This window comes from Mesocricetus auratus, unplaced genomic scaffold (genome assembly GCF_017639785.1).
Source record: "Mesocricetus auratus isolate SY011 unplaced genomic scaffold, BCM_Maur_2.0 Super-Scaffold_15014, whole genome shotgun sequence".
NCBI lineage: Eukaryota > Metazoa > Chordata > Mammalia > Rodentia > Cricetidae > Mesocricetus > Mesocricetus auratus.
The window spans coordinates 33,016,769-33,037,985 of NW_024429186.1; the positions used below are offsets into that span (position 1 = coordinate 33,016,769).

At 43.8% G+C, this 21,217-nt stretch overlaps 1 protein-coding gene and 1 long non-coding RNA gene across 5 annotated transcripts in view; one reads left to right on the top strand and one right to left on the bottom strand.

The window, feature by feature from the left end:
• The window catches only part of Dnal1 (dynein axonemal light chain 1), a 36,167-nt gene extending 23,184 nt beyond the window's left edge, over positions 1–12,983 (bottom strand). The window contains exons 1-3 of one of the 4 annotated variants that reach the window (XM_040742775.1): positions 12,324–12,983; positions 11,257–11,459; positions 7,000–8,688 (exon numbers count right to left, since the gene is read on the bottom strand). In XM_040742775.1, the coding sequence (XP_040598709.1) occupies positions 8,083–8,688; positions 11,257–11,459; positions 12,324–12,780 (1,266 nt within the window). In that variant the 5' untranslated portion in view covers positions 12,781–12,983 and the 3' untranslated portion in view covers positions 7,000–8,082. Of the gene's footprint in view, positions 1–10; positions 353–430; positions 546–1,115; positions 1,208–6,999; positions 8,689–11,256; positions 11,460–12,323 lie in introns of those variants that run through there. The other 3 variants (XM_040742776.1, XM_005086398.4, XM_013125489.3) reach the window with 3 other exon arrangements.
• Positions 12,984–14,542: 1,559 nt separating this feature from the next.
• LOC121139297 lies at positions 14,543–21,217 on the top strand. The gene is made up of 3 exons (XR_005876217.1): positions 14,543–16,488; positions 17,024–17,121; positions 21,164–21,217. It is a non-coding gene; the product is annotated as an uncharacterized LOC121139297 (long non-coding RNA).

Here is a 21,217-nt window from a genome sequence, read left to right on the forward strand (position 1 = left end):
CAGGACTCACCCTCACAGCCACCGAGGGCACCCGGGCACACCACAGGCTACCAACGCAGCTGCAGCAGGAGCCCTCTGTAACCAGCCCGGGCCCCGCCATCCCGCCAGGGGGTGAGGAGAGGCAAAATCGGGGTTCCACGAAGAGATCCCTTTACCACAGCCCCCATCCTATCACGGTTCCCTCTTGAATCCGCTTTCCCGAAAATTTCCAGCTGTCTCTCCTTTTCTTCTGTCACAGCCCTTCCAGCTTAACCCAACTTCCTGTCAGCCTCTGGCCTCCCTCTCCGCAGACCACCGCTCGCCCCGGCTGCTCCGGCCTTCCTCCCATCCGCGGGACCAGCGCCCCGCCACCCTCCACACGCCACAGTCACCCCCTTTTCCACTCCCAATCTCCTCTCAGGTTTGGCGGCGAGGCCTGGAGGGTACTAACCATTCCGGCGGTTGCTACCGTCACTGCTCTGGTTGCTAGGGCCCGCCGGGGTCAGTGCGCAGGCGCACCTCTGGAGTGCACCGCTTGCTGCACTGGCAGCGGTCCTTTCTCTCCGCCCTTAGGGTGGCGCGAGCGGGGCATTGTGGGACGGCTGGCGGCCCCCCGGATCCTCCAATCCCGCTCTGCTGCACCCGTGCTGGTATGGACCAGAGCTCAACTCCCCGGGGGAGTAGTCGCCGTGCTTTCCCAGTGCCAATGTTGCCTTAAGCTTGAAACTTTCAGACCTCCTGATAACATTTGCATTCCTGCTATAAAAGATTTTTTTAAGTCCTTCTCTGGAAAACCGAAGGGAGAGGTTAAACTGCCTTCTGCAATTCGCTTTGCCGTCTAACTCAGAGCTACACTATGAACTTCTCTTTTCCTTACCCTAGATCCTCCAAGGCGCCGGAAATCTCGGCTGCACACTTACAGTATTACAAAATGCTGGTTTTTGTGCAACCGAGGTATCTTTTTCCTTCCCTAAGAAGTCACCTAGAAAATTTAAACAGACGCAAGTTTTAATAGAGTTGCTAGGGGCATGGAAAATAGAGCTGCACAAATAAATACACAGCTGCGAACAACTGATGCCACTTTTCTGGGAAGGCTGTTGGTGGTATGTGTTTAAAAGCTTTAAAAACGTGTGTACCTTCGTGACCAAGCCTGAAGTTGTGTCTTCGTCCAGAAGAACAATCAACGAAGCACGAATGTAATCGCCCCAGCACATGCACACGTTCAAACCTTAATAGGAAAAAGAAAACATAAATGTCAACAGAGAAGCGTTGGTTAGGTAAGTAGTATTAAATATACAAATGATGGAATAACGGTTCTATTAAAATATTGTGGAAATACATCTATTGGTTGTTTTCCATACCAGGGCCTATTGTTTCTGCGGGTGGAGTGGGATAGTCAGGTTGGAGCTAAGTCATTCTTTATGGCCAGGAGCTGTTGCCCAGCATATCTTTATTCTGTTCCTCATGACCCGAAGCTATTACCAAACCCAAAGGTATTGGTATTTTAAGTAAAGATTCAAGCTGCTAAGCAAAATAAGTGATAGGGTCCTCTTTAAAATCTATATAGTGCACAGGACGGTTCAAAAACCATTTTAAAAGGGTATTATAAAGGTTCGGGAGTTGTTATCCACAGATCTGTGTCTCCTCAAGATTCATATGCTGAAGTCTTAATGTCCATGTCACCGTATCTAGACACAGCTTTAGAGTTAAGTGGGTCATAATCCAGGACCCATGTCCTTGTAAGAGCAAGAGACACAGCCCAGCAGTGGTGGTGCACACCTTTAATGTGTGCAGAGGCAGGCAGATCTCTGTGAGTTCCAGGCCAACCTGGTCTACAGAGTGAGTTCCAGGACAGTCAAGGCTACACAGAGAAACTCTGCCTCAAAAAAAAAATAAATAAATAAAAGAGTAGAGACACTCAGAGGACCACCAGCATCCGAGAACCTCTTGGCTAGTGCCTTGCTCGTTAGCTCAAGGTTCCAAAGTGTGAGAAAATAAATTCCTATTGTTGAAGCCACTTAATTTGTGGATCCTCATTACAGCAGCTCAAGCTGACTAATAAAATGTTATTGCTTGTGTGTTTCCTGATTGCTCTTTGTTGTGTTTTTTTTTAATTTCAGAATAACAAATTTCAGTATGAAAAAGATAATGCAATGCATTTAAAAATAAAGAATGACAAAACATTTATTAAATAAAATAAAAACATATATTTGTAACATATCCAATCTCTGTTTTTCCAAAGACCAATCACGTTGCCCATCCCTACTAACTAGAATTCCCCCTTGCCTGTCAAAAATCCCTTACTGATTTTGTTTATGTGAGAATCCAGTCCTGAAACATATTAGATGGCCAGAATATTCACTTTACCAACAAAAAAACAACCTATGGATTATACTCAATGGAATCAATAATCATAGTTTAATATCAATAAATCAACTTTTTCCGCATACTCATCTGTGTTTCCTCTTGTCCTTGCAGTAGTAAACTCTGACCATGAGCATGTCCTGTTTTCCTGTCAGGTCTAAAAGAAACTGGGGATGGATGCTAGCTGTGGTGCCTGTTAGCATACCGCAGTGCAATGCTGACCTGTAGGCTCTCACCCTTGCCCTGCCCTGAATGTCTCCAGCTCGTGGACTTCCCTCCCCCAGCTCTCTTGGTCCCCTCTCTTTGATGCTTTTCTCTCTCTCTCCCTCCTCGCCTCCTCTCTTCTCCCCGCTCCCCCCCCCCCATCTCTGCTCACATAGCCCGGTCATCTGTAGTCTGCTACCTCCTCTCCCTCTGGACTCTTCCAGATGCCTCTGTGTGTACCTCCCTCGTATCTAGAATAAAAACCTTCTCTTCAGCCGGGCTATGGTGGCTCACACCTTTAATCCCCGTACTCAGGAGGCAAAGTCAGGTGGATCTGAGTTTGAGGCCAGCCTGGTCTACAGAGTGAGTTTCAGGACAGACAGAGCTACACAGAGAAACCCTGTCTCAAAAATTAAAACAACAACAACAAACAAACACAAAACAAACCTCTTCAATCGTATCTTGGAGCAGCCATGTCCTCATTTATACATCTGGTTTTGAAACCCCCACTTTGAACATTTACCCCTATACCAACTTCATATTGTCAGACATTTACTTGTCTCTGCAAATTAATTCAGCACATTTTGACACATTTCGTATCAAGAACACTGAGCGCTAGGTATGTGTCCTGTACCTTTACTCCTAACACTTGGGAGGCAGATATCTGAGTTTGAGGCCAGCCTGGTCAACATAGCAAGTGTCAGATCCTAACCCCCCAGAATGGCAGTCTGGGCTCAGCTAAGACTGAACTCTGACCCTGTAAGAACTCAGCATTCCTCAGGAAACCATTACTTTCTTTTCTTTCTTTTTTTTTTTTTTTTTTTTGAGACAGGTTTCTTTGTGTAGCATTGTGGACTAGCCTGGCCTCGAACTCACAGAGATCTGTCTGCCTCTGCCTCCCAAGTGCTGGGATTAAAGGTGAGTGTCACCACCACCTGGCTTGAAAAGCCATTACTTTCTGATCTGGTACTACTGGTTCCCAACCTCCAGAAGGCATTTAATTCTCCATTAACTTGAGTAAGCCTCCAACAGACCAGAGCCCCATGGTAGTTCCCAGGCTGTGCCTGCTAACCTACCCCCGACCCCCATAACAGGCAGGGTTCTCCCAACATAACCCCTATAACAGGCAGGGCTCTCCCAACATAACCCCAATAATAGGCAGGGCTCTCCAACATAACCCCTATAACAGGCAGGGCTCTCCAACATAACCCCCCCATAACAGGCAGGGATCTCCAACATAACCCCAATAATAGGCAGGGCTCTCCAACATAACCCCTATAACAGGCAGGGCTCTCCAACATAACCCCTATAACAGGCAGGGATCTCCCAACAGTTTGCTGTCTTCTCTGCTCCCACAGCCCTGGAAGCTGCGAGTCTGCTCCTCTCCCTATCTCTTCTCTCTCTGTCCCTGAGAGGTAGCCATGGAAGACCCCCATATGCCCCCGGCTATGCTCTTTCTCTTATCTACACTACTACTACTACTACTACTACTAATAATAATAATAATAATAATAATATAGCAAAAACCCTTTCCCTTAATCATGGTATGACTATGTCAGTGGTTTCTTTACTTCGACCCTTGCCCCAGGAAAGCCAAGAGTACAGAGAGGCCCTGTCTCAAAAAAGTAAAAACAAAACTGAAAAGAATGTTTTGGGTTTCCAGTTTTTTAAGACTAAAAATATCCCCATAAGACACAAAAGAATTATGTAACAGAGCCTTCCTTTCCTTTTTCTTCTTTCTTGCTTTTTTCAAAAGTCTTTCAAAATCATTAAATAGATTGATTCTACAAGTTATTCACTAGAGAATGTGGCTTTGTGTCAGTTTGTAATAATTTCAGGCCTGGGTAAAAGAAGATTGAGAGAAAAGTTTAAAATAGTATTGAAATAGTTTCCCAAAATTCAGAAAATCTGGACTCTGATAAGTGCAGCTAAAATGTTAAATGATGAAAAAATGGAATGAATATCTTTTAAAAAATCCTAATCTTTAAGCAAAGGTGTGTATTGAAGGAAAGAGAAGAAAATTTGTCATGTATCACACTATTAGCAACTTGTATAAACTAGTTGCAATAGTCATTGTTAATATTTTATAAAGGTGAGAGATTTATTAGCTCAAATTAGAATTGTCATTTTACCAAATTCCCATAGTCAGATTATTTTCATAGTCTGGTTTCCAATTCTGATTATGGTTGCCATTATAGTTATTTGATTTTTAAAAAGCTAATCTTTTCCTCATGGGATTTTTGGTTTGTTGTAGAATAAACCTCTTGCTAGGTGTGATGGTGCATACCTTTGGTAGAATTTGGGAGACAGATGCAAGTGGATCTCTATTAGTTTGAGCCCAACCTGGTCTACACAGAGAGTTTCAGGCCAGGCTCATAATAAGACCCTGACTCAAATCTCCATTAATGACAATAACAACAATAATAAAGTGAGCTCCTTGATTACTATGTCTCCTAGCTATTGGGTATATCGTTTATCTCCCCAAGCCAATATATCTCTCCTAAATAATGACCTATGTTAACCACAACAACAATTCAAAGCAAATAAGGAGAACAAACAAACGAGAACAGCAGCAGTCGCAATAAACCCGAAGTATATCTCATTGATTTATTCCCTTGGCTGGTGTTGGAGGGATGCCTAAGAGACCTCAGCTTAGACGGCAAAGGGTGTGACTCACTTGAACTCTGCTGTGCCTAGAGTTTGGCAGGCGCAGTAGGGGATGGGGAGGGTCCCTGGGTTGGATGGCCTGCCAGTCTAGCCAAATACATGAGCTCTAGATTTAGTGAGAGAGTTTCAAAGATGGAATAAGAAAGGTGAGGGCTGGGAGATATCTTGTCGCCAAGCCTGATGATCTGAGTTTGAAGTCCCACCCCCACCCCGCCCCCGAAGCCACACAGGAGAAAGAACAAACTCTCAGATGCTCCTGTAGCCTTTTTGGCGGTTTCGCAGCTAATGCCTTTTGTGGACAGCCCAAGGTCCACAACTGATGGCATGATTATCCATTAAGGTAATTTGTTGTCTCAGGTGTTTTTAAAATCGGGGCTTTATCATGAAGGCTGGGGCCGGGGTTTCCAAGTTTGACAGGGCTGTACAAACAGCAACAAGGCTTGGATGTGAAATACTCCAAATTTATAGAAATAAAATATAAGCATAAACAGGGAGGGCACTCCACTAGAGAACTTGGGAAGTGAACAAAGGACCCCATCCCAGGAACTGGCCAAACCACAGAATGGAGTGTATGGTTTACCAACCTTAATTGCAGAAGGGCTGTAAACCCACAAAATGCCAATTCCGGGCTGCTGACCACCTGTGAAGAACTGACCTAGTCACCTGCTGTGAATGGCACACGCCCTGTCCCTTTCATCCATCTGTAACTCTGTACCCATTCATCACCCTTTCTCCCTGCCTCTTCTCTCCTCCTGCAGATTGTTAATCATACTCTCAACTTGGTTACACTCCCTACTTGCCTTTTGGTGTTTTCCTTTTTAAAAGTGTCATAGAACTCACTTTAGGTTTGTGATATCTGTGTGTCACAAGGAAAATTATTAGCAAGTTTAAAAAATGATTACTTTTTAAAAATGTTTCCATCTAAACTCTCCAACTTGGCTTTCAAAGCCTTCATTCTGTGGCTGTAACTTGACTTGAATTTGCCAGTAGTTCCCACAATCAGCATTATTAGAAGGTAATATCTCAGGAGAGAGAGAGTCAAATAGTTAATGAAATTCATGGAGTAAGGGTTAAAGTGATTGTGTGTGTGTGTGTGTGTGTGTGTGTGTGTGTGTGTGTGATGTGTATCTAGTTGGGGCATCGCCGTGACAGGTGGGGAGGTAAAAGGACAGCTCTGTAGAGCAATTTCTCACCTGTCACCTTTCCACGGGTTCTGGTGATTGAAGTCAGGTCATCCAGCTTACTTATTGAGCAGCAAGCACCTTTATCCACCAAACTGTCCCACTGGCCCCAGATGAACTTTTTAATGCCTCTTGCTTTCAATATCCTCATCAGGAAAAAAATACTTTCAGGTTAAAATATGTAAATGCTTCATGGGGACTGTCTGATGTAATCATAACATCTCAATGAAGTATTTATTATTTCTCCACTGTATAGATAAAGAAATAGAAGGTTAGAGAGATTAACAGCTCACTCAAAATCAATCACATAGTGACTGGCAGAGCCTGAGATCTACTTGTTACATGGAGGCATCTTCTGAGATACTACTTTTATATCACTTGATGCTTTTAATATGACTAAGAATTTAGGAGAACTGATTTCTAAGCTTTGCACTTCTTTTACAAATGTTGGAAATTTTGTATAACTATTTGAGTGACCCATCCCTAGCATCTGTCTCTACAGCAGCAGGTCTGCCTAGGAATGAGTTGAAGTAGAGACTCCCAGGATTCACATCAGAGAAAATTATAATATAAGGTGAATGAACAGTTGACCATAACTGTTACCTCTGAGGAACATTTTGTTTTAATGTTGGAATAGCTCGGCTATTGGCTTGGTGAGAGGTTTTGTGTATACCCAGAAAGTCATGGGATTTGTACGGAAGACTTGGAAGAACTTCTTGTGCTTAGGGAAGACCGTCTGCTCTGGAATCTCAGGACTATATGTAGATAATGCTTTAACTACAGCAGGGTGAAGCAGCTATCTTCGAGGTTGTAATAAGAGCAGATGGTACTGAGAGAAAGTGTGACTCGGTGGGCATAACTTTGTGCCCAAAGTCATAGGCTCTGGCTCACATTTCATAATCACGAAAACCTTGGCATCAAGACATGTTTTTTCCCAAGCAGGGAAATACCACACAGTGACTGGTAATCCAGACCAGATGGGAAACATGAAAGAAGTATACTGATAGGTGTCTAAGGGTCAGGGTGAAGCCTGGAGCAAATTTCAGGCATGTGAAAAACCGGTAAGAACAAGGCAGACTCCATTTATAGTGTGACTTCAGCAGACAGGTTCTGAAGGCTCAGATACAATCAGTTAGGGCCCAAAGGGGATGTGAGAGCTCAGAGCAGTGCAGACCAGTCCTCGGAAGCAGAGTGATGGGGAGTATTGGGGAGGTGGACTTCTTACATTTTTTGCCAAGGTTAAGGTTGGTTGTACAGAGTTAAACAGATCCACTAGTTAAAGTTCAGGGGCGAGAGTAGACCCAGCACTGAAAGAAGGTGATTTGTTTCAAAGGCTCAGCATCCAGCAGAACCCTTACAAGGAGGCAGAGCTTCCTACACAAAGCTTCTGAGGGGGCTGGGGATACAGGTCTGTTGGCTGAATGCTTGCCTATCATACACAAAGCCCTGGGTTTTGTCCCTGACAATGCCTGAAACTAGGCATGATAGTGTATGACTATAATATCAGCACTGGAGAGCTGGAAGCAGGAGGATCAGAGGTTCAAGTCTGCACAGTCAGGGTGACACTCAATGGGGGACATGAGAGAAAACACACCAACACACAAAAAGCCTCCATAGCGCTCTGGAATTCCAAAGGAATTTGCATGATTAGAACGTCACAAATGACATTTGGTATACAATTGCAACGTTATATTTTGCTGGGCTTCACAGGTTTTTCACCATTGAGATATTTTTGGAAGAAAGTTTGAATTTGTTGCCAGGCATCCACCTGTGCCCTTGCCTGAGCTCTTGGCTCACCTCCATAGAACACTGCTTCACCCAACACCGCATGAACAGAAGCCCTGGAGGGAGGGAAATACGGTGGGTCAATACAGTGACCAGTTTCTGGATAGTAGATTATCTGGGGTCTGTCTTTTCCATGGGCTTGTAGATGTCCACAGGCTATATGAGCATAGAATTCACTCTTCCAGTTATGATCATCCATTCCCACAATAAACAGGAAGGGTCCCTGGGCTTTTTCCAGTGGAATAAGACTTTTGCGGTTAGGTTCCTCCAGTGGGTTGTTCCAAATATCCACCAAATCCAACAGGCCTGACTCCGTGGTCTTTTGTTTTGTTGGGTCACAGCCAAGATCTGGAACAAGCAGATCTTTGTAATACAGAGGAGCTATTGTGTTGGCCACACAGGCGTTGATAAGGACAGTGGCCGTGATGTTCTTTAGGAAAGCAGCCATCGAGAGGCACAGGTCACCGCCTTTGGAGAAGCCAAGGAGGCCAACATTTGGGCCTTTCACCTGATAAGGAGAGGAGAGACAACAAGTGTGGAGTTCATGAGTGGAAAGTGTGTGGTCCTCCAAGTACCTTGCTCAATATAACTTCTTGTCCTGCTCACATGATTACCTACAAAGTTTAAGCATGCCTGCTAATAGGCAAATGAATTGATTTCTGAGTATGTACACCATCTAATGTTTATAAAGACAGGTTAAGAGTATACATAGCCGAGTGTTAGTGGCGCATGACTTTAATCCCAGCACTTGGGAGGCAGAGGCAATTCCCTGGAAGTTCAAGGCCAGCTTGGTCTACCGAGCAAGTTCCAGGACAGGCTCCAAAACAATACAGAGAAACCCTGCCTTGAAAAAGCAAAACAAAACAACAAAAGAAAAAAAAGAGTATACATAAAGGTACTTATAAACTAAATTAGTAAACAAATTATTATTTTCCTTACCTTGATGAATATATCATCATAAAAATATATGTAAGACTGTTGGATGGTGGTGCACTCCCTTAATGCCAGCTCTTGGGAGGCAGAGGCAGGTGGATCTCTGTGAGTTCAAGGCCAGCCTGGTATACAGAGCAAGTTCCAGGACAGCCAGAGCTGCTACACAGAGAAATCCTGTCTCAAAAAACCACCCGCGCGAGTGCGTGTGTGTGTGTGTGTGTGTGTGTGTGTGTGTGTGTGTGTGTGTGTGATCAAGCTTAATTTAAAATCTTAGAACTTGCTGGGTGGTGGAGCACACCTTCAATCTCAGCACTTGGGAGTTAACTCGGTCTTCCAGAACAGCATGGCTACACAGAGAAACCCTGTCCGGCATTGAAAAAAAAATTTCAGAACTCACATATGTATTGATGTAGCAAGAAAATCCTCATGGACCCCAGATCCTGGATCCCAACCCACCCTACCTCCTTCTCTTTCCATCACGGCTTCTTTTGTGCACCTTAAATGGCCTTCATTATGTGTGGACACACAGCTTACATGTTTAAGGTCTAGTGCATATGTTCTGGTCAATACAGGGAAGAGGCACAGGGCTTGGACACATGGTCAGAGATGCCAGGCAAAGAATGTGGGAGTTCCACACCCTAAGAGTGTGACTAAGAGCATATGGGCTCCAAGGAAACAAATTTGCTTGACTCTTCAGACTCCTCAGTCTGTGGGAGAGTCCAGCCAAAGGCAGACCATAGCAGGGTAATGCGAAACAAAGAACCCAGGCCAGGAACCACTCTTGCCAGGGCCTAAGGGGTCAATATACAATGCATTTTGACTTCTTATTTTTCTAAGGCCTTAATTTATCCCCTTAATAAAACCATCACAGTTCCAGATCATCTGGCTGACCTGGAACTCACAGAGGTCCTCCTGCCTTTGCCTCCCAAATGCTGGATTAAAGGTGCATGCTACTATGTCCAACTCATTTAGGTTTTAATAGCTCTGCTTAGAGTTGTCCCTGAACTCCAACAAAGTTAGAGCATCCTACAGTCTTTACAGAACATCTTATCCCTTAACATTAGATGTTCCAGACTCCAAGTTTAGATGGCAACAAAAGTTTGTGTCATTCCTCTTACATTCACAAAAAATATTTAAAATAAATTTTCTGCTATCAGATACTTCATAAAAGCATAATAATGGTGTTAGGGTTATCACTGCTATGATAAAATACCATGACCAAAGCAACTTGTGAAGGAAAGGGTTTATTTGGCTTATACTTTCACACCTCAGTCCATCATAAAGAGCAAGATCCTAGAGGCAGGAGCTGATGCAGACATCTTGGAGGAGAGCTGCTTACTGGCTCCTCAGGGTTTGCTCAGCCGACTTTCTTATGGAACCCAGGAACACCAGATGGGGTGGCACCACCCACAAGGGGCTGGGCCCTCCCCCATCAATCACTAATTTAAAAAAAGCCTCATGTGCTCACCTACAACTCAATTTTTTAAAAAGACTTATATTTATTATGTATACAGTTTTCTGTCTGCATGTATAACTGCAGGCCAGAAGAGGGCACAAGATCTCATTGTAGACGGTTGTGAGCCACCATGTGACTGTTGGGTATTGAACTCAGGACCTCTCGAAGAACAACCAGTGCTCCTAACCTCTGAGCCATCTCTCAAGCCCTGTTATAGTCCAATCGTATAGAAGCATTTTCTCAACTGAGGTTCCCTCCTCTCTTTCAACTCTAGCTGTGTCAAGTTGACATAAAACTAGCCAGGACAGTAATTTTTATAACACTTACAGCACTGATGAGAATCCTTAATACTATCAAAACACCATCCCTATAGTCTCAAAGATACCTCCTGTCAGACAAACATTTCCCACTAACGACTTACATTAGTGTTAGTAACGAGGAAACTCAAACCTCCGAGATACCAGATGCCTTGCTTGGGCAGTTGTGGGAGGAGAATTCAAGGTTAACAGTTTCTTGGTGCAGTGCTTTAGAGTTATGGTAGTCAGGAATGGAACTGAACAGTCAAATGTTAAGATAGAAAGATGGGCAGAAATAGGAATAATCTTGGCAGCTGTTGAGGGAGTGCTTGGGCTCTGGCCTTGAGTCCATCCACGCCCCCTTTGCCTTCAGGACAGCACTGGAACCCACCTTTGGATGCTGCAGCATAAAGACCAAGGCTTCTTCAAAGTACTCCAGGTGCACATCGCTCAAGTATTCAGGGAGGTCTTCAAATCTGAAGTAAGCCAGAGCGAGTACAGCAAAACCGTGCCCAGCCAGGAGGCTGGCTCTGTATTCACACAGGCCACCGCCACTTCCAAACAAATCCATGACACCAGGGAACCTCCCCTTGCCTGCAGAGCACCACATATCACATCACAAAATGCCTTAGCTGCTCAAAAGACATTGGGGGATTCAGATTTTGGCAATCAGCAAGGAAAAGTCTTGGTGGCCATTTTTATTCAAGCCACCACAAATGTGTGTGCTATCTTCATGTGAGTGCGTGCGTGCGTGCGTGCGTGCGTGCGTGTGTGTGTGTGTGTGTGTGTGTGTGTGTGTGTGTGTGATGGCAACAGCATCTTCCACCTTCTTTTTTTTCTTTCTTTTTTTTTTTTTTGGTTTTACAAGACAGGGTTTCTCTGTATTGTTTTGGAGGCTGCTGGTCCAGCCCAGCCTTGAACTCAGAGATCTGCTTGCCTCTGCCTCCTGAGTGCTGGGACTAAAGGTGTGCACCACCACCGCCCGGCTTCCTACCTTCATTTTTGACAAACAAAAATCTCGGCAGATATTGCCAAATGCCTTCATGGACGGGCAAAAATCACCCTAGGCTGAGAACCATCATCACCATGTTTATGGTGGGGGAGGGGTTGCCAGGGATATTTGTCTGTGTTTCAATGATTAGGGAACATTGTGTACATTTGTGGGTTTAAGGCTCTTTGAAAGTTTGATGTAAAAGGAGGCAAAAGTCACTTTTAATACAGCCATAAGTTATTGATTATATCAGTACGTAAAATGCATCCATGTGACTGGCACTTAGTGGATTTCAATAATGTAAAGTTGACTGCCTTAAGGGGATGAGACTTAGAAAAAAGTTTCCATTTAAAGCGACTGGCAGGCTTTGGAGAGTGGAAGTTATACAATTATGTGATTGCCCTGCCAGGTCTACGCTGGACCAGAAATTAGACTAGGATGCCAGCACAGGAGGGAGGGCCGCTCACCTGGAGGCAGGAAGAGCGTGGCGCGCACGCGGCCCTCGCGCACGGGCACGCGCCGCACCCCGGGGGCCATGAAGTGACGCTCGTGCACCGCCCGCGCCAGCAGCCGCCCGCCGTCGGAATCGTGGCCGTCCAGCACCTTCAGCTCCACCACGAAGGGCGTCTGCACGTCGCGCTTGATCAGGCGCCAGAAGGGCCGTTCGGGCTCCATGGCCCAGAGCAGCCCCATGGGCTCGATCCCGGAGAAGCTGCCGCCCAGCGCGGGCGCGCGCGCCAGGTCCAGGTCGCCGCGGGCGTCGGCGCGGTAGCGCGCGTGGGCGCGGAAGAGCGCGCCTTTCTCGTCTCGCAGGGCGGCGTGCAGCGTGACGGGCTGCTCGGGGGCCAGGCCGTGCACGGCGATGCTCAGCGGCTCGTCCCAGCAGCTGCGGCCCGCGGGCTCCAGGCTCAGCGTCACCGCCATGTCAGGGCTGGAGCTCGGAGCCAGAAGCCGCAGGGAGCGCCACGCGAGTCCGGAGCGGAGCCTGGCCTGCTGTGGAGCAGACCTGGCGGGTCTCTGGGAGTTCTTGACCCGTGAGTCGGGCACCTCAGACAGAAACCGGGTTGATGACTCCCGAGCTGACAGGGGAGGTCAGAGGTGCAGTGGGGCCGAGCCAGCCAGCCAGAGGATTCTGCTCACGTGGTGTTGAGGCTGGGTAGTGACACTAAGTGAATAAGATCAAGGCAGAGTCCGGCCCTTGCGTGGATTCAGTAGCAGGGGTTTTTGTTTGTTTTTGCAAAAACAAACAACTTTTAAATACTGTTACTTTTAAGCATTTTTTGCTACGTAGGTAAATATGTAAGGTTGGATAATGTATAAATAACAGAGATTTATGTCTTATGGCTTTGAAGTCTGTGAAATCCAAATTGGGGATTGGGCAATATTTAGTCATTGGTAGTGGAAAGCAAACAGCACTCAAATGGGGTGCAATGACCCAGAGACAAGAGTGTTAGTATTCAGGCATCTGTACTGGCCTGCCCTTGGGGTCCTGACAGGATACCCCTCAGCTGCAGCCACTAAGAGCCCACCTGTGCACACTCACTATGCTCCCTTTTAAAAGGGCCCTGCCCCTCCCATCCTCCTCCCTCCCTCTCCCTGTCTGTCTGTATGTCTGTCTCTCTGTCTCTCTCTCTCTGCCCCTCTTTCCTATCTCCTGCTGCTCCTGTCCCAGAGGTTGGTCTCCCCCCCCTTTTTATGATCCCTTTCCCTAATTAAAAACAAAACAAAACCCTCTGCTTGAACCCTGTGGCATAGTATATTTCTCTCAGTCGTGGCTTTTCTTAAATTACAACAAAGAGGATCATTGTAATTCAAAGCCAGTCTGGGAGACCCTGTTTTAAACAAACTCATAGACAAAGCATGCAAGAAAAAAGGCCACACATCCTTCAAAGAGAAAATTATAGATGATCCGCTCCTGCTGTGACCCACTCCATTTACCAGCGTAGCGTCTTCTTTAAGTTTCCACCTACCCATACTGGGACAGTTATTAAGTTTCTACGACACAAGTTTTGAAACATAGCAAACTCACATACAAAAAGAATAGGTTGGTTGTGTGAAGATAGTTTATACACACAAGACCAGGCAGGCATATCCTTATAAGGACAAGATTCAGAAATAGATCTCTCACTTCCAGACCCTAGGAGTCACTCTTCTGATTCAGACTTTTTTTCCTTTCCAAAAGATAATCGTTTTAGAGTATATGGGAGTCATCATTTTTTGTTTTTGTTTTTTATCTGTGTACATGCTTGTACCCCAGGAGAAGGCATCAGACCTCATTATAGATGGTTGTGAGCCACCATGTGGTTGCTGGGAATTGAACTCAGTACCTCTGAAAGAACATGCAGTGCTCTTAACCTCTGAGCCATCTCTCCAGCCCCCAGGAGTCATCATTTTTTATTGTAAATTAACCATTGAGCTGTCCCTACTGGACTGTATACATATTGAATTACACATCTGATTGCCAATGGTTGGAATTTGGGGTTAAGATATTCACTGTTGCATCTTGTAACAGTAATAAGTTGTTTTGCATTTCTGGATTGATGTATTAGACTTATTATAATAAAATGTCCTTTTTGTTGTTGTTTGTGTGTGTGTGTGTGTGTGTGTAGCTTTGGAGCCTGTCCTGGAACTAACTCTTATAGACCAGGCTGGTATCGAACTCACAGAGATCTGCCTACCTCTGCCTCCTGAGTGCTGGGACTAAAAGGGTGTGACACCACCACCTGGCTTAAAATATATAATTTTTAACTTAAAGAAAAGATAATTGTTTTAGTCAGGTTTGCATTACTGCAACGAGATATCCCAGGATATTATTAATTTATGAGGGAAAATGTTTAAAGTTTTTGTGGAAGATCTGGGGGCTCTGTTGTTGGAGTCCCTAGTGGGCATACCAGATAGCAAAATAAGATCCTATGTACACATCACAACTTAGAAACACATTAGGATTCTACAACTCCATCCATGGTACATTCCCAGTGGCCTAAAGATCTCCTAGAAGTCATCACCTTTTAAAGATTCGGGTTTTTTTCTTTTTCATTCTTGTTCTTTTGGTTATCTGAGATAGGGTTTTTTTGTGTAACTTACTCTGTAGACCAGGCTGACCTCCTACTCAGAGATCCCCCTGCCTCTGCCTCCCAAGTCCTGGGATTAAGTGTGAGCCACCACTGCCTGGCTACAACTGGGAATTTTAAAAGTCTTCTTTTCATCTCATTTCGAAGCCATTTAATCTAAAATTGTCTGTACATAACAGAGTCATCCTTTGTTATGATGTGGGGATTCAACTTGAACTCATTATTGGTACCTTGGTTATAACTGTCTTGTAGGCTATTCTGTTACATACCCCCAGCACTTAGGAGGAACAGAGACAGTCAGCTAAGCAATTTGTGCCCACCTCTGCTGTTCAGATTGGTTTTTTAACTGACAGTAATAAATCAGAGGGGACTAGCTACATCAGTTCTCATAGCCCAATTCTGCCAAATGTAGGGCAAAAATGCTTTATCTTATGACAGGATGCAAAAATTTCCCTGTCACATTTCCGTCTGTAAGTCTCCAGTAAACTTTATCCTGTTTAACTCTGGAGCTGTCTGTTTCTTTTGCTGGTCTCCTGGTGTCTATGACTTTAGGCTTCAGTTCTGGTTGGCGCATCAGGACCAAGTCTGTCGAAGCACAGTCCACATGCCTCCTGAGCACAAATGGCTTAGAAACTTTGGCGAACCATTCCCTTTTTATTGTTTCCATTCTTCCTAAATTCTTAAATGAAATGAACCTTATGGTGTCTCAGAGTTTGTCTACCTGCAGCTACCAGAATTTATAAGTGGAACAGGGTGTGCTTTGTAATTGACCACATTTTGAATTTTTTTAAAAGATATTTTCTTTAGAAAAAAGTCTACGATTATCTTATTTCTTCTAAACTGGTATACAGTGTTCTCAGATATCAAGTGTGAGCATTGTCTGTTAAGTTTGTGGCTCTGTTTGCTCACTGTGCTTTTTCAGATTCCCGTGTTGGTTTTCCTAATAGTCTTTTATACCTATAAACAAAGACTAAATTTCTAGTTGTTGACTTGCATGGGATTTTACTAGACACCTCATATTCTCTGTTTCAGGAGACATTTGCACTTCATTCTGTGGGGAGGATCTGCCCACCCACAGTACACATATACACTGTTGGTGGCTTGTTGCCTCTGAGTCAACATTAAATCTAACCATCCACACATTGGCTTGGGAACTCAGTGACTGGTGCATGCAAACCCTCCCTTGCTACACAGAGCAAGGGGAATGAAGGGAAAGGACGACCTGAGAGATGAGGCAGTCAACTGGAAAGAGGCCAGACTGAATCTTTGTGATCGACTGCCTTTGGTTCCCCATCCCGAAAGAATCTGATGGCTTCCACTGACCGGAATGACTACGGTCAAGGACACCGATGACAGCTTATTCTGGAGAGGATGTGGAGAAAGGGGAACATTTCTCTGTTGCTGGTGGGAGTGCAAACCTGTACAGCCTATGTGGAAATCAGTATGGCGATTTCTCAGAAAATTAGGGATCAGGCTACCTCAAGACCCTGAAATACCACTTGGAGGAAGTGATTTTACGTATCCGTAAGCGCTGACAACTCCCATGTGGATGTGTTCACAGGTAAATGGAGCTAGGGGGAGGGGACTCTCTCTCTTTGGGTTTCGGTTTCCACCTGGAGAGCAGCATGTGGACCAGCTTTACTGGCTTTTCATGTGATTTCTCTTTCAATAAATATCATAGGACATCTCTAAATTTGTGTAGTTTAATATTTCTGCTTCAGCTGGTGTCAGAGTGGTTCACTCAGCCCCCAAAACTCAGGTTCAGTGAGGCAAGCCCCCAGGACGCCTTGGCGTCCCGAAAAGCAGCAAGGCTGTGGTTTTTTCTGCACGCTCCTTCAGAGCCATTCTAGCCCCTCCCCTCCCTGCTGCACTAGGAAGCCTCGATGCTTGGTTGGTTGCGGGGGACTTTCCCTGTCATCACATGCTGGCCCCGTTTGAGCTGCTCAGCTAGCGCTGTGCCCTCCCTCTCCCCAACCTGAAAGCGAGCGCACCTACCCACTCCCAGCCTGCATTCCCTGTTCCGCCTGAGTCTCCCAATCTGCACAGGCTTTTCCCTCCCCGAATCTGTTTGCTAATTTTCTGTACAAACTGTTTAGACTCTTGCAGCGGTTACTTGGAAAAATACTGAGGTTTCACGGAGGAGCTGTTTGGTGGCACACCTATGTCACCCGCTGGCCAAGCATAGTCATTGCAGGTAAACATCCTTTTCTCAACTGGGAGATCATTAGAGGTAAAATTAGGCATTCTGGTAGTTAAGTTTGTGATAAGGTTACCTACTCTATACCATGGCAGATAATCTCACGGTGCATTGCTTATTACATGAATGACATCATGGGAGAGGATTATAACATCCCACAAATATATTTATATCTAATGCTAACAATTAGCTTCATAATCCACATAATATCCTGGAAGAGAGGACTTGATCATAGGGCAGAAAGCAGGGAAGTTGTGCAAACTATTGGTAAATTAGAGACAAAAATGCAAACTCTTCGGGTAAATGGGGAAATTGTACAAATGATTTAAAAATTAGAGTAAAAAATTCAGGATCCTCAGGAAAAGGGGACTTAGCCACCAAAATGGATAATTTGGAAATTAATCAGAAAAACCTTCAAGATACATTTATTTCAATGTCCACTGCATTTATGACCAAAAGAGTCCAGCCAGGAGGAAGTTACCAAATTAACAAAGACAATTCACTCTATATCTGAAGACAGTGGCCACCTAACAGACAGGATGATATTTCTAGAAGGCAAGGTAGATGCCTTTAGAGCCTCTAGGGATGATGGTATGAAAGGTTTGGAATCACGCTTGACTGACAAGTCCAAGGAGTGTATCAAGTCATTGGAACACTTTTTCATTTAGGAAATACAAGCGCTCAGAGATGATATGGTCACAAGGTTGCAATCTTTAGAAGATTCACCATTTGAAATATCAGGCACTAGCCACTAGGCCACCAGGCAATGAAAGAGGTATACCTACTAGATGCCTAGAAGACCTTCCTAAGGTGGCCTTTCCAGTAACTGTGACAGAAAGGCCAACATCACGGAGGAATCAAAATGGGTCCACCACTTACCAATGGGAACCTATTCCAATGAAAGATCTGAAAGGAAAAAGCAAGCTATCATAGCTTATTGGGTTCACAGCCCCTATGTGAAGGAATTGTTGAATTCTTGGGCAAGAACAAATAAGATCACACCCACAGATTGGGATAATTTAATATCAGTGGTGCTAGACCATTCTTCCCAAATACAACAGAAGGCTTTGTGGAGACAGGAAGCCAAGGCCCTCAAACTTCAAGGCTTGAAGCAAAACTTTGAGGCTTCCCAAGATAAGAGTCTTGGCAAATGGGGAATATGCTGATTCACAGGCCCAAGCTGAATTTGATTAACATCCACTTTCTTTATGTCATACATAATGCTTTGAATAAGGTTCATGAACCAGGAGAAAAAGTTGAACCATATTCAAAAGTGGTACAGGGTTCTAGAGAAAGGTTCCCTGAATTCTTACAAAGATTATCCAGAGCAGTAGACTTACAGGTAACTGATTCAAATACTAGGTGACTCCTTATAAAATTTTTAGCTTATGAAAATGCAAATTCACAAGGCAAATGGATCCTGTGGCCATTAAAGATCAGATCAGCGCCATTGGCCCAATGGATCTTGTATACAGCTAATATTGATAATGATTGTATAATGCTCCAGAGACAGGAACTTGGGTAGGAGAGGCCATTTCTAAAGGCCTAAAGAGGCACCAAGATGGCAAATGGCCTAACTGTGAGGAGATACAGACTTGGGTTGGAGAGGCAATCTCCAGAAGTTTAAAAAGACATCATAATAAACATTTTAACTGTGGTAGAATAGGATGTTTGAGTAGGAACTGTAGACACAGCATTCCTAGAAATAATTCTTCTCCTAGAAATGATTCAAATAGATAGCCTCAGCCTCCTGGTTTGTGTAGGAGATGTGACAAGGGCTAACACTGGACCAATGAATGTAGGTTGACCACAGACAAACAAGGTAACCCTCTACAATCGGGAAACTCCTCAAGGGGTCTCTCAAAGTTTCCCATATCAAAAGTGGTCCAGTCATTCCCAGTCGCTGTAGATTTCTCTCAGGACAATTAGAAGATCCACTGCCTATTGTAAAGACTAATGGCACTGCGGATGACAGATTACTTATTAAGGATGAACCAGCTGATACTAGAGGAAATGAAAAATGTGTATTTTGGCAGATCTCTTTCAATGACAGGAGGCCAAAATTAAAAATACAAGTAAATAACATTATTCTGGAAGGTTGGTTGGTACTGGAAGAGATATTTCTATTATAACTCAAGAATTATGACCTAAAAAATGGCCTCTACAAGTTGTAAACATCCAATTGTTAGGGATCAGGACTCTATCTCAAGTAAGACAAATACTAGATAGGTAGAGTGTATTGGACTAGAAAGACCAAGAGGAAAATTGAGGCCATGTGTTGCAAATATTGCTATAAATCTCTGGTATTGTGATTTATTACAGCAATGAAACACCCAGATTAACATTCCTCCTGTGTCAGATATGAATCATAAGCAAACTGTTAGTGGTAGAAAGAATATTGTAAGGAACTGTGGTAAACATTTGCAGATTATACAGGCTGTACAGTTACAGGATGCTAGTGACACACTTACAGAGGAACCAAAAGCCGTGCCCTTAAAATGGCTAACAGATAGATGAACCTGTCTGGGTAGGGCAATGGCCTATGACCTCTGAGAAGTTAGAGGCTTTAGAAAAGTTAGTTCAGGAACAGCTTAATGCTGGACATATTGAAGAATCTATAAATCCATGGAATTCCCCTTTATTTGTTATCAAAAAGAAGTCTGGAAAATGGATGATGGTTACTGATCTGAGAGCTATCAACAAGGTAATTCAGCCTATGGGCTCTCTACAGCCTGGTATGCCACTGCCTTTCTCTAATACCTAAAGGATGGCCAATTGTAGTTATAGATTTAAAAGATTGCTTCTTCACTATACCTTTACAAGAAAAAGATAGGGAAAAATTCACCTTCACAGTGCCTACTTATAACAATTCTCACCCAGTACGGAGATTTCAGTGGAAGGTGTTGCAACAAGTAATGTTAAATAGTCTGACTTTGTGCCAGTATTTTGTGCAAAAACCCTTGGAAATGATTCATAAACAATTTCTACAATTATATGGATGATATATTGTTGGCTGATTCAAAAAAGGAATGTTGGAAAAGATGTTTGAGGCAGTAAAGGAAACTTTGCCTCACTGGGGATTACAAATTGCCCCAGAAAAAATACAAAGAGGAGATTCTATTAATTATTTGGGCTATAAAATAGACTTACAGAAAATTAGACCACAAAAGGCACAGATCAGAAGAGATTGTTACCAGACTCTAATGATCTTCAAAAATTACTAGGAGAAATTTCTCAACTACAGATAATTATTGGAGTAGAAGGGCATGATTTAAAACACCTGAAAATGGCCCTAAAAGGAGATAAGGACTTAAATAGTCCTAAAATATTATCAGCTGAGGCTGAAAAAGAATTAGAACAGAGAATATTGGAAGCACATGTGGACCGTGTGGGTCAAAAACTAGACTGCATTCTGGTTATTTTGCCATCCAAAGAATACCCCTCTGGAATGTTAATGCAGATGGAAGACATAATACTAGAATGGGTATTTCTGCCACTTAAACAGAATAAAAAATTGAAGACATATATAGAAAAGATCTCTAATTTGATATTAAAAGGTAAGTTAAGGCCTTGTCAATTAACTGGGAAGGACCCAGCAGAAATTGTTGTACCCTTAACAAATGAGGAAATTTCCTCCCTACAGAAGGATAATGAATATTAGCAAAGGGCTTGCAGTGACTTTTTAGGAACCATCAGTAACAATTATCCCAAAACAGAGAGAATCAATTTGATAAAGAAAACAATTTGGATCCTTCCATGTATTGTAAGAAAAACACCAATCTCTGGAGTTCATACATTCTATACTGATGCAAACAAGTCAGGTAAGGCGGGTTATAAATCAGGAAATATAAGTAAAGTAGTTCAAATCCCTTCCAACTCTGTACAAAAGGCAGAGTTGTATGCCATTCTCATTATACTTAAAGAGCCTCTCAATATAGTTATGGGTTCTCAGTATGCAGAGAGAGTCATCTCACACATTGAGACTGCAAAATTTATTCCTGATGATACAGAATTAACCTCATTGTTTTTACAATTTCAGGAAACAATCAGAAATAGAACTCATCCTATATATATAGCACATATCAGATCCCAT